Below are 13,421 nucleotides of genomic sequence, written 5' to 3'. Positions count from 1 at the left end.
TCTATGAATCCCGTATGTAATGTGCATGATTTTTTGGATCTCTTCTATGCTATGTCCACGTTTATTTGGTTTTCTGTTTCATGCTATACCCGTAAATTTTACAATTATGTGCATTCATATTTTAAATCTGTTTAATGCAAATGTGCATAATCGTGTTCTATAAATGTGCAATACCACATATACATATTATAAATTCAAATAATTGATTTGATAAAAATTCACTCACCGACTGCTGTCGCTGCTCCTGCTGATGATGCTGCTGCTGCTACTGCTACATTCCTTTTCCGGAATTTTGAATGAAAATTACGCGCCTAAGTACAATAAACGGAGACAAATTCCTTTCGAAATTTTGTATTTCGTATGCTCACACGACGATTAGTAGCACTTCACTTAATTGGCACTCGCGATATTCTATACTGAACATATTTCCTTTGAGTAAGCACTTTGCTTGAACTCGCACACGAACACTTTACTCGAAACCGAAGGCAAACGCACGACGTCGCGCTTTACACATGAATATCACCTCTGCTACTATACGATCTCATATAGTTCGCGTATCGTTTGCTAGCACGACGGCACTCTCAACACAACACCGTACCTGCACAACACTCGATCAATTCTGAACACGCGAGACACGCAGAGACACGCACGGAGTCGACAGAGCGTCCCAGAGCGTCCGATCGGCGCTGGAACGCGAGGTAACATGGCGTACGTGACTGCTGGCACTGCTGGCAGGATGGCAGGCAGACTCGGCAGTACTCGGCGCTAGTCGGCGCCACTCGCCGCGCCTGCGCCGCTGCCGCCATGTTGCTCCGTTGCTCCGCGCTCTCCAGTTACGTACGCCACTCCAGCGCCGGTCGGACGCTCTGTCGACTCCGTGCGTGTTTCTGCGTGTCTCGCATGTTCAGAATTGAATTGTCCGGTGTTGTGCAGCATACGAAATTCTCGAAACGAATTTGTCTCCGTTCGTTTTGTATCTCAGTGTATAATTTTCATTCAAACGGTTTTCTCACCGCGCTTTCCTCGGCCTGCGTTTCCGCGAAGTTACGTGACGTCACGCCACTTTCGTGCCATGTTGATTTTCGCCGCCAATCAGACGAGCCGTCCTTTTCACGTATTTTTTCAAATGTAACGGTCGTGCCAAGTGAAATTCTCGCGCGCAGTTTACGCTTTACTCGTGTGTCGTGTGTGATATATTATCCGTAATATCGGGAGTGCCGAATAAAGTATCGGGCGATCATTATTAATGTGCGATTCGAGAATAGCAGGATGATGTCAGCAGAAAACGGCATCCATGGAGCGACTCGGTAAATATACTATTTTTTCAAGTGATACATTTCTTTACCTGCTTTTGTGTTTGAGTTTAGGAATAATATTTATCACATTTTCAGAATCAAAACTGGAAAAGGAATGTAGCAGTAGCAGCAGCAGCAGCATCAGCAGCAGGAGCAGCGACAGCAATTGGTGAGTGAATTTTTGTCAAATCAATTATTTGAATTTATATCATGTATATGTGGTATATTGCACATTTATAGAACACGATTATGCACATTTTCATAAAACAGATTTAAAATATGAATGCATATAATTGTAAAATTTACGGGTATAACATAAAACAGAACCAAATAAACATGAACGTAGCACAGAAGAGATCCAAAAAGTTATGCACATTACCTACGGCATTCATAGATATTTGACTACATAGTTCAATGTGCACATTTTGTGCACATAAAGGCGCTGATGGAAAAACAAAAAATTTTACATAAACAATTCCAATCAATAGAATCGTTATATGTTTACTGAAACTTTTCTTTTCTTATAAAATTTTATTTTTCTTTTTTTTTTCTTATTACATATACTATCTCTAAATTGTAACAATACGTATATATGCCACTGTTGACTGTCAAGCGCTTACGTTGGACTGTCGTTTAAACCAATAGCAGCCCTGAATGGCAATCCAACGCGCGCGTATGCACCCAACATACGCGACGTTGTACGGACCTTTAAACGTATGTCTTCCTTCTACATCACGTGCTACATCCGCGGCGATTTCACGGCGCGTCGTCGGGCGATCTCACGAACTCACGCATGCCAATGGCGTCGCTCCGATCGACTTGGGAATTTCGCGCGGATTGCGCGTCGGTCCTATTTTAGTCGCGCGTGTGGGTGAATGAGGTGTCGCGGCGCCCGTCTCCGACCATCTCCGACGCTATTTTCGTCGTCCCTGCGTCCTCGCGAGCGAGCTGCGGATCGGCGTGCGTGCGTGCGTGCGTGCGTGCATACGTACGTGCGTACACGCGCGCGCAAGAGGGAGAAGGGCGGAGGTTAGTTTCTCGGCGGACCCAGCCAGACCCCGGCTCCGTGTCCGTGCGGTGACATGCGCCACGGAGAGACGCGACAGCGGAACGTTGTCCCGCGTGCGCGTCCGCTCGTACCGTGAACGGTAACGTAACGCGGCAACTTGGACGCGTATTGTCGATGATAATCCCCCGTCTGTCGCGCTCTCTCGTAACGTATACGCGACACTTGACGTTTCACCGCTAGATCAAAACAAATGCTAGCGTAACGTAAACCGAGCTATTTTCGCTATTGTCGAGCATTCGCTTGACAAAGGGACGGAAAGAGAGAGAGAGAGAGAGAGAGAGAAAGAGTGGGCAAGAGGAAGGGAGGGGTGAAGAGAGAATTTAGAAGGGAGTCGCGCGCGGAGTGGGATGGGTCTCGCCTCCCCTACCGCGAGGAGAGCGAATGAGACCTTCGTCCCCTACCGTGCGTGAGGGGTGCCGCGGGGAATGGGTCGGCGCGACGAGGGGGAGGGGGGAGGCTTTGCTCCGGCGAGCAAATCGTGTGTGTCAGACTCGTGGCAGAGGGGTCAGCGCGCGAGGGAAAGAACGACACGAAACCGAACCGTTTTCTGGGCTTAGCGGGTACGTTTTCACGTTGTCGGGTCTCGCTGTATTTCTCTCTCTCTTTCTCTCTTTCTCTTTCTCTCCCTCGTCTAATCTTTCATTTGTAATCTCTTCTTCCCCCGCCTCCTCTCCTAGTTCACCTACGTCCCTTAGTCACCGCTCTTGATCCCCCCTTGATTTTCCCTTCTCTCTCTCTCTCTCTGTCTCTCTCTCTCCCCTTTTTTAAATCTCGAACCCCTCCCCTTTTTCGGTACACGCGTCGCTGTCACCGCACGAACATACGTACGTACGTACGTACGCGCGCACGCATAGAAGGTACACGCATATCGATCTTCGATCGAGCGTTTCTCTCTCGGCTTCGAGGAGAGAAGCGTTCGCTCTCGGCTCTTCGGCCGGGTTCTCTCTCCCGTTTTTTTCCCTTCTCTCTTCTTTCTCTCTCTCTCTCTCTCTCTTTCTTTTTCTCTCTCTTTCTCTCCCGCTACCGAATCCCTCTTTCTCCCGTTGTAACGGGGCCGAGCGTTGTAACACAGAGTCGTGTGACATCGAGCTTTTGGCGTTTGAAGGAACGTGAGATACGCACACACGAGCGGGCAGGATGAACGACATGGAGGCCTACGGGGACGGATACATGGCACCGGAGGAGGAATGGGAGAGGGAGGGTCTCTTGGACCCCGCCTGGGAGAAGCAGCAGAAAAAGGTGAGCGGGTGTTATCATAGTCTTTCGATACGTTTTTTCCGTACTCCTTTCGTCCTTTTTCCTCTCCTTCGCTCCTCTCCTTCCCCCGCGTCCAGACATGGTCGTCCTCGAACTCCCTGGAACTTTACTCCGTTTCCCAGATCGCCGACCGGGAACCGGCGCGGCCGTTAGTAAAGGTTATTCCGCGACGTGCATTTTGTTCATCGCCGGCTTCTCGTCGCCACTTGCCCGTTACCCCCCCTTTTTGCCTCAATTCATCGGCAATTGTGTTTTTTCTTCGGAGTTTTTCGACTATTATTCCGTCGATTTCAATAAAACGGCGCGCCGAAGAGGCAGAAAGGCGAGGCGCGAGAAGCGGAAGGCAAACAGCACATTGTAGATTAGCCTTGCAAATATATCTTTCTACGCGTCTCTCTTTTTAAATTTCGCGTAATATTTTGGTATGCCAGCGACTCGTCGGTTTGTGAGTCACGCGAATCCTGTTTTCCTGAATTTGCACGAACGGATTTGTCTGTCTTCTTTTTTTTTTTCGTTCACGAACTCGTAAGAAAAGCTCGAGGTGATTGATCCTCGCGAGAATCTCGAGACTCGTCTTAAAGCTCTTAATTAAAAAAAGAAACAACAACAGTAAAGAGGTCTCATAGAAAATAACTTTGATTTGTTTTGCTCAGCCGTGTACCTTACCGCATTTATTAAAAGGAATACGTGCTACCTGTAGGTCTACAGAGATGCACGTACACCTGTCTTCCAGAGAGAAAGAATGAAAGAGAAAGCATATTGGGTCGGGTTCTCTTTCTTCATTTGACGACTGGTCGCAACTGTGCCTATTGTAAAGAATAGAGGTAAAGGACCAAGTATTGTATCTCTCGGAATCCTAACGTGCATGCAGTAAGAGCGTACACGGCGCGTTATGCGCCGAGGTCTTTCTGTTTTACGTTTATGACACGCCCCGGTGAGTGGAAAAAAAGGAGAGCTCGAGCGTAGAAAATGTAGCCAGAGAATTGAACAGTGGAAACGGTAATCGGTAATGCTGCATTTGTTTGCAAAAAAAAAAAAAAAAAAATCACTTGCGGATGCATAATCACGTTCATTATCTATTTCTTTAGATTATTGTAATCTTATCGGAGGAGGAGATGGAATGCTGAGCTAATCGAGAATAATTCGTAACATCGTGATGACACTTCCTACGTCTTTATGAATCTATTTTATCCCTCTAATAAATCCCTCGTTATGTCACGGACATGTCGAGTAAGTGTGAAATAATCAATTTAGTTTTTCTTTATTAAAAGAATTCTACTGAAATCTAAAAAAATATTGGAAATCTAGTTGTTATTATCGATAATGACAGATATCACGTGATGAATTATATAATTGAATTATAAGATACGAACAACGTATACACACAGAGAAATATTTATTCTACTATCAAGGAAAGCGATTATGCAATTTATTTTTTTTCTTTATAATAAGTGACGGTTATCTTCAATGAAGAATAATTTCTTGATAATAGTCTTAAAATATACTTATCATAAATTTTAGAAAAACTCACTATCATATACTTGAGAAATGAATTTATATGCATTTCGAAGAAATATTATAAAATTGAATTGAAGAAAAGTTAAACTAATAAATCGAATTTTTATTTTGGTTAATATTCTTAATTAAAATATTAAATTAAACTAAGATTTAGAATATATTTTGAATAAATTCGTGAATATATAAACTTACACAGAGAGAAAGATTTCTTTAGATTTAATAAATAGTTTTGTTTGACTATTCCAAAGCATACATTTCTTTTTTAATAAATTTTACACAGATTTTTCTTTAGATTTAATAAAATTTATTAGAAACAAAGAAATATATACTTAGAATAGTTGAACAAAACGGTTTATTAAATTTAAAGAAATCTTTCTCTTTGTGTATGAATTATTTAAAATAATTTAAGTGATACTTATTTAATTTAAGTACATTTTTCTGTGTCACATCGACATTTATTTTAAGTAATTAATGAGTGTACTTTAAGACTATTTTTATCAGAGAAATATTCTTTGCAAAGATAACCGTTACTTAAAAGAAGAAAACTGAAAAATGAGAAACTATCTTTCACAACATCAAAAAAATTTGTTTGCATGTAATTACGTTTAAACGTAACATATGGATTATATAAAAAATTACAATTTTATACAATTCATTCAAGTTATGTACGATATTCTAAATGTAATTTAATCGCAACTGACGTGTGACAAGAATACATCATTTTTCTTGCGTTTGACGCTTCTACATTTAAGAAACTATTTTCAAAGAAAACTAATAAACATAAAGATCCGTTCAAACAATCTTCACGTCGAAACGTCGTAACGTTATTCTAATCGAAAATATTTCGAAAAAGTTATCACTCATTTTCGTCAGGTGATACGAAGACAGCGGAGATACGATTTATCTGATTTAAAGAGACCAGACTTAAAAGCAAAGCTTTTCAGCAAATATCTCTTTTTTTTTTCTTTCAACGACTCTCGCTCGCAATTTTGTTTTGTACATTCGACGTGTGGCCATTAGATACTGATAAATTGGAGCGTACTTCTCGGGCATGCGTTTGCAAGTGTTTTCTTCATTTCTGGCAGGGGCTCAAGGCTCTCCCGCCTCAAGGAGCCCCCCCGCCTCCTCTCGCATACGTATATCGACGGCAGCCCTTCGAATTGTATTTTCAGACTTTATGACAAAAATAATCAAGAGCGCAATGAGTCATGCCCGTGATTTTCACGATGACTCGTATAGTCGTTTCCCCCCTCGCATCGACGAAGCCTTATCTCTCCCTCCCCCCTCTCTCTGGAGAGTCCGACGACGCGCTTAATCGCGCGTCCAGCGCGACATCAAAGTCAGGTATTAGATAAGCTAAACGATGCTGATAACGATTATGCGTGCACGCCAATAAGGCGTAACCGCGTCCCTGAGAGATTGCGGCGGGCTCGCTCGGTGCCGCGCGCCGACATCAGCGAACATTTTTCGTAACGCCTCTAATTTTAGAGATCCGCGTGCCCCGTTCCGGAAACGCGGCGCGCGGCCTGAAAACCCGCATTTACCCGTCGAGGTTCGGGTCGCCGCGCGAAAATTCATAATACCGTTCGTCGAACCACGCACGGACGTGTTAATCGATTGTTCACGCTTCGCGGAAAAGCTTACGCGCAGCTTCCTCCGGTTCGAATAACGCTTATGACGGCAATACGATTCCGCGAATGTTCCCGGGACGGAAGAAAGGAAACACGGGAGGCGTATTATGAAAGCGAAAGCTGCATTCTTTCGGTTTTTCCCCTCTGCGAGTAGTAAATTAATAAAAATGGAAAAGGATTTAGAGAGGAGATTGGAAAAAAATTGTAAGAAAAACTTTTTGAACTTATATATAAATTTGCTTATAAATCTATGCTTTCCTTCTTGCAGAGACGTAAGATATCATTCATTATGGAAACGCAGAGAAGTAAAATACAAGCGTTTTTATCTATAAACGATAACACCTGGAGATAACGTTGATTGCTCTCGTTCTAAGCTATCGATGTAACAAGTATATTGATTAATTATACATTCGTTATTATTAATTAAAGTTGTTTTAAAGAACATAATAGAAATAAATATTAGAATAGTACACAGTTTATACAATTTATTTTATAAATAAGTTTATTTCTTATTTACCTATTATTTGTTATTTGTTATAATTTCATTTTATTAATTTTTGAAGCACTACTTGATGTGTATATGTATATTGTGTATATACCTTTTTTTAAATTATATATGTATGCAGTGTATGTATATATAATTAAAATTATTTACTTGATGTGTGTATGTGTCATCAAGTAAATAATTTCATCACACTTGAAAAATTGAAATAAAATTATAACAAATAACAATTTGAATTAAATATATATATATATATATAAAATATATGATATTTAAAGTTATATGTATATATATTAGATATCATAAAAAAAGAAACTGGTACAGATGCTAGAAAATCCGTTAGTTACAGAAAAGTTTCGATGGGAGGAATGTACTAGGGGAATTTAAGAGGAAGGGAGTCCTATACGCGCTTTCTCACCTTATCACGAATATCTGTACATTTATTTCACATATATATGTTTGTGTGAAGTACATGTTACTTCACTTCCATATATGCGACGTGAGAAAATCGCTAGGAACTCGTTATCGCGGTATTACGGGTTACGCTCGTGTCCGCGTCTGGAATTGATAGAGTACGGCAGGGCGTGCCAATTAACAGTACCGGCTAAATGCGCTAACACGTAGGAGGAAGCGGACATTGTACGACACGCGCCGGCCGATTAACTGTACAGGAGAATTTCTCGTAAAATCATCGGTCGTCACGTCGCTCCGAGCGCGCCGCCGGTCGCGCATGAAACATTCCTGCGATAGGAATTTTTTTCCCCTCGACGACGTTTAAATGGGTCGCGGAAACAGCTGCTCGAAGACAAACTTTCAGGTCGCGCGAGATCTATTGGAACGCTCGCGACACTCGGGTCCTACTCCCTTTGCGCCCTTGATTTCTGGCATTCTTCAACTGCATGAAAAAACAAATAAATTATTCAGAATTTTCGCGCTCTTTTTTTTCTGATTAATTAATTAGCACTGCCATTCCGAAATCAAGAATAAAATATTATTTGAAGGATTTTGAATAATAATAACAATCTAGAAAATTTTCTTTCAAATATCTTTGCTCTTCTTTCAATATTAAGTTCAATAAATTGTTTCAATTAAATGTCCAATTAAAAAAATTATATCATATTTTATACAACTTTAGACTCTTTTGTTTGAAACATTTAATTGCCGAGTGATAATTTAATATTTGATACGGAATAATAATTAAAATGTTCAACTTTTTATGACCGCGGATAAAGGAGCGTCTAGTGATTCTGGATTACATCTTCCACTCGTACTTTACGGTAACAGATGTTTATTACCCTCGTTATTACTTTACAGTATAAATATTTCTTGTTATTGCTAACCGAATCAGCTCCGTAGATAATACATGTCAGCTATCGCTATGTCGTTATGATTTTGTTTGTTATTGATATGTAGTACGTTTGATCGATCAAGCGTACTGCTATGTCTTATGTAAACGACTTGTGTCGTTTTGAATATTCGTCTTGGCTTTGATTGTCACTGAGAAGTTCAGCACGTGCTCATTTGGTAGCGTAGCCAATTCGAGAGTATAAATCTTTTCGTAGACGATTGTCTCAATTTACGGAGGTCATCTTCCTATACAATACGTCCCATACTTCAATGCAGCACGCCTCAAACGCTCGTTAAAGTCTCTACTTACAGACTCACGTGACATCTTAGCGCTTATTATTGTCGATTAAAAATAAGTAATAGTGATTAAAATTGTTGATCTTTCTTTTGTTTTTTTAATTTATAAAAGCCTTTTTTTTATTTTTTTTTTAGACTAGAACATTACAAGCGCGCGCTGCGCGCGCGCTATTTGACTTTTTGCTTTAAAAATAATAATAATTGCAATTTGATTTTCTCTATCTTTCATTTACATTAATCAAACGTCTTCTGCAATTTTAAATAAAAAAATTTAAAGTTTAATTATACATACATACATACCTACATACCTACCTACATACATACATACCAACATACATACCTACTTGCATACTTACTGCTATCTAGCTACCTAGCTACATATTTATCTAGTTACGTTCGCTCGTTTGCTCCCTTCCTTGCACTCTTTTTCACTCACTCACTCACACACTCAGTCACTCACTGGCTCACTCCTCGCTCACTCCTCGCTCACTCTTCGCTCACTCGCCAGCTCGTTCACGCGCTCACTCCTCGCTCACTCCTCGCTCACTCCTCGCTCACTCCTCACTCACTCCTGGCTTACTCCTCGCTCACTCCCGGCTCACTCCCGGCTCACTCCCGGCTCACTCCCGGCTCACTCTTCGCTCACTCACTCGCTCACTCCTGGCTCACTCCCGGCTCACTCTTCGCTCACTCACTCGCTCACTCCCGGCTCACTCCCGGCTCACTCCCGGCTCACTCCCGGCTTACTCCCGGTTCACTCCCGGCTCACTCCTCGCTCACTCCCGGCTCACTCCCGGCTCACTCCCGGCTCACTCCCGGCTCATTCCTCGCTCACTCCTCGCTCACTCCTCGCTCACTCCTCGCTCACTCCTGGCTCACTCCTCGCTCACTCCCGGCTCACTCCCGGCTCACTCCCGGCTCACTCTTCGCTCACTCACTCGCTCACTCCTGGCTCACTCCCGGCTCACTCTTCGCTCACTCACTCGCTCACTCCCGGCTCACTCCCGGCTCACTCCCGGCTCACTCCCGGCTTACTCCCGGTTCACTCCCGGCTCACTCCTCGCTCACTCCCGGCTCACTCCCGGCTCACTCCCGGCTCACTCCCGGCTCACTCCCGGCTCACTTCCGGCTCACTCCCGGCTCACTCCCGGCTCATTCCTCGCTCACTCCCGGCTCACTCCCGGCTTACTCCCGGTTCACTCCCGGCTTACTCCCGGTTCACTCCCGACTCACTCCCGGCTCACTCCCGGTTCACTCCCGGCTCACTCCTCGCTCACTCCCGGCTCACTCCCGGCTCACTCCCGGCTCACTCCTCGCTCACTCCTCGCTCACTCCTCGCTCACTCCCCGCTCACTCCTGGCTCACTCCTCGCTCACTCCCGACTCACTCCCGGCTCACTCCCGGCTCACTCTTCGCTCACTCACTCGCTCACTCCTGGCTCACTCCCGGCTCACTCTTCGCTCACTCACTCGCTCACTCCCGGCTCACTCCCGGCTCACTCCCGGCTCACTCCCGGCTTACTCCCGGTTCACTCCCGGCTCACTCCTCGCTCACTCCCGGCTCACTCCCGGCTCACTCCCGGCTCACTCCCGGCTCACTCCCGGCTCATTCCTCGCTCACTCCTCGCTCACTCCTCGCTCACTCCTCGCTCACTCCTGGCTCACTCCTCGCTCACTCCCGACTCACTCCCGGCTCACTCCCGGCTCACTCTTCGCTCACTCACTCGCTCACTCCTGGCTCACTCCCGGCTCACTCCTCGCTCACTCCCGGCTCACTCCCGGCTCACTCCCGGCTCACTCCCGGCTCATTCCTCGCTCACTCCTCGCTCACTCCTCGCTCACTCCTCGCTCACTCCTGGCTCACTCCTCGCTCACTCCCGGCTCACTCCCGGCTCACTCCCGGCTCACTCTTCGCTCACTCACTCGCTCACTCCTGGCTCACTCCCGGCTCACTCTTCGCTCACTCACTCGCTCACTCCCGGCTCACTCCCGGCTCACTCCCGGCTCACTCCCGGCTTACTCCCGGTTCACTCCCGGCTCACTCCTCGCTCACTCCCCGCTCACTCCCGGCTCACTCCCGGCTCACTCCCGGCTCACTCCCGGCTCACTCCCGGCTCACTCCCGGCTCACTCCCGGCTCATTCCTCGCTCACTCCCGGCTCACTCCCGGCTTACTCCCGGTTCACTCCCGGCTTACTCCCGGTTCACTCCCGACTCACTCCCGGCTCACTCCCGGCTCACTCCCGGCTCACTCCTCGCTCACTCCCGGCTCACTCCCGGCTCACTCCCGGCTCATTCCTCGCTCACTCCTCGCTCACTCCTCGCTCACTCCTCGCTCACTCCTGGCTCACTCCTCGCTCACTCCCGACTCACTCCCGGCTCACTCCCGGCTCACTCTTCGCTCACTCACTCGCTCACTCCTGGCTCACTCCCGGCTCACTCTTCGCTCACTCACTCGCTCACTCCCGGCTCACTCCCGGCTCACTCCCGGCTCACTCCCGGCTTACTCCCGGTTCACTCCCGGCTCACTCCTCGCTCACTCCCGGCTCACTCCCGGCTCACTCCCGGCTCACTCCCGGCTCACTCCCGGCTCACTCCCGGCTCATTCCTCGCTCACTCCTCGCTCACTCCTCGCTCACTCCTCGCTCACTCCTGGCTCACTCCTCGCTCACTCCCGACTCACTCCCGGCTCACTCCCGGCTCACTCTTCGCTCACTCACTCGCTCACTCCTGGCTCACTCCCGGCTCACTCTTCGCTCACTCCCGGCTCACTCCCGGCTCACTCCCGGCTCACTCCCGGCTTACTCCCGGTTCACTCCCGGCTCACTCCTCGCTCACTCCCGGCTCACTCCCGGCTCACTCCCGGCTCACTCCCGGCTCACTCCCGGCTCACTCCCGGCTCACTCCCGGCTCACTCCCGGCTCACTCCCGGCTCATTCCTCGCTCACTCCCGGCTCACTCCCGGCTTACTCCCGGTTCACTCCCGGCTTACTCCCGGTTCACTCCCGACTCACTCCCGGCTCACTCCCGGCTTATTCCCGGTTCACTCCCGGCTTACTCCTCGCTCACTTCTCGCTCACTCACTCGCTCACTCCTGGTTCACTCCTGGGGCTCGATTCTTGAAGTCATTCGCAAGAGAAACGTATACGCAAGTACTCGCTCTAACAGAAAGTTGTAAGTTTATTGGTTAATAGCCATACGATAGCCAATAAATTTCCAACTTTTCTGTAAGATCAGAATTTGCGAATACGTTTCTCTTGCGAATGAATTCAAGAATAGAGCCCCTGGTTCACTTCTGGCTCACTCCTGGCTCACTCCTGGCTCACTCCCGGCTCACTCCCGGCTCACTCCCGGCTCACTCCTGGCTCACTCCTCGCTCACTCCCGGCTCACTCCCGGCTCACTCCCGGCTCACTCCTCGCTCACTCTCGGCTCACTCCCGGCTCACTCCCGGCTCACTCTTCGCTCACTCACTCGCTCACTCCTGGCTCACTCCCGGCTCACTCTTCGCTCACTCACTCGCTCACTCCCGGCTCACTCCCGGCTCACTCCCGGCTTACTCCCGGTTCACTCCCGGCTCACTCCTCGCTCACTCCCGGCTCACTCCCGGCTCACTCCCGGCTCACTCCCGGCTCATTCCTCGCTCACTCCCGGCTCACTCCCGGCTTACTCCCGGTTCACTCCCGGCTTACTCCCGGTTCACTCCCGACTCACTCCCGGCTCACTCCCGGCTTACTCCCGGTTCACTCCCGGCTTACTCCTCGCTCACTCCTCGCTCACTCACTCGCTCACTCCTGGTTCACTCCTGGGGCTCGATTCTTGAAGTCATTCGCAAGAGAAACGTATACGCAAGTACTCGCTCTAACAGAAAGTTGTAAGTTTATTGGTTAATAGCCATACGATAGCCAATAAATTTCCAACTTTTCTGTAAGATCAGAATTTGCGAATACGTTTCTCTTGCGAATGAATTCAAGAATAGAGCCCCTGGTTCACTTCTGGCTCACTCCTGGCTCACTCCTGGCTCACTCCCGGCTCACTCCCGGCTCACTCCCGGCTCACTCCTGGCTCACTCCTCGCTCACTCCCGACTCACTCCCGGCTCACTCCCGGCTCACTCCCGGCTCACTCCCGGCTCACTCCTCGCTCACTCCCGACTCACTCCCGACTCACTCCCGGCTCACTCCCGGCTCACTCCCCGCTCACTCCCGGCTCACTCCCGGCTCACTCCCGGTTTACTTCCGGTTCACTCCCGGTTCACTCCTCGCTTACTTTTCGCTCACTCCCGGCTCACTCCTCGCTCACTCCTCGCTCACTCCCGGCTCACTCCCGGCTCACTCCCGGCTTACTCCCGGTTCACTCCCGGTTCACTCCTCGCTCACTTCTCGCTCACTCCCGGCTCACTCCTCGCTCACTCCCGACTCACTCCCGGCTCACTCCCGGCTCACTCCCGGCTCACTCCCGGCTCACTCCCGGCTCACTCCCGGCTCACTCCCGGCTCACTTCTGGCTC

At 47.7% G+C, this 13,421-nt stretch overlaps 1 protein-coding gene and 1 long non-coding RNA gene across 7 annotated transcripts in view; both read left to right on the top strand.

Annotated features, from left to right (window-relative positions):
* The first annotated feature begins 2,097 nt into the window (after positions 1-2,097).
* Positions 2,098-13,421, top strand: part of LOC105832851 (alpha-actinin, sarcomeric) — a 32,363-nt gene continuing 21,039 nt past the window's right edge. For 2 of the 6 annotated variants that reach the window (XM_012674139.3, XM_028194073.2), the window contains exons 1-2: positions 2,359-2,924; positions 3,470-3,603. In XM_012674139.3, the coding sequence (XP_012529593.1) occupies positions 3,502-3,603 (102 nt within the window). In that variant the 5' untranslated portion in view covers positions 2,359-2,924; positions 3,470-3,501. The other 4 variants (XM_012674137.3, XM_012674136.3, XM_012674138.3 and 1 more) reach the window with 4 other exon arrangements.
* LOC105832852 lies at positions 5,498-7,240 on the top strand. The gene is made up of 2 exons (XR_004962062.1): positions 5,498-6,483; positions 7,039-7,240. It is a non-coding gene; the product is annotated as an uncharacterized LOC105832852 (long non-coding RNA).

The sequence above is a fragment of the Monomorium pharaonis genome, chromosome 2, assembly GCF_013373865.1.
Source record: "Monomorium pharaonis isolate MP-MQ-018 chromosome 2, ASM1337386v2, whole genome shotgun sequence".
Taxonomy (NCBI): Eukaryota; Metazoa; Arthropoda; class Insecta; order Hymenoptera; family Formicidae; genus Monomorium; species Monomorium pharaonis.
The sequence above is the reverse complement of the archived record's forward strand: the minus strand, read 5'-3'. Positions and strand labels throughout refer to the sequence as shown.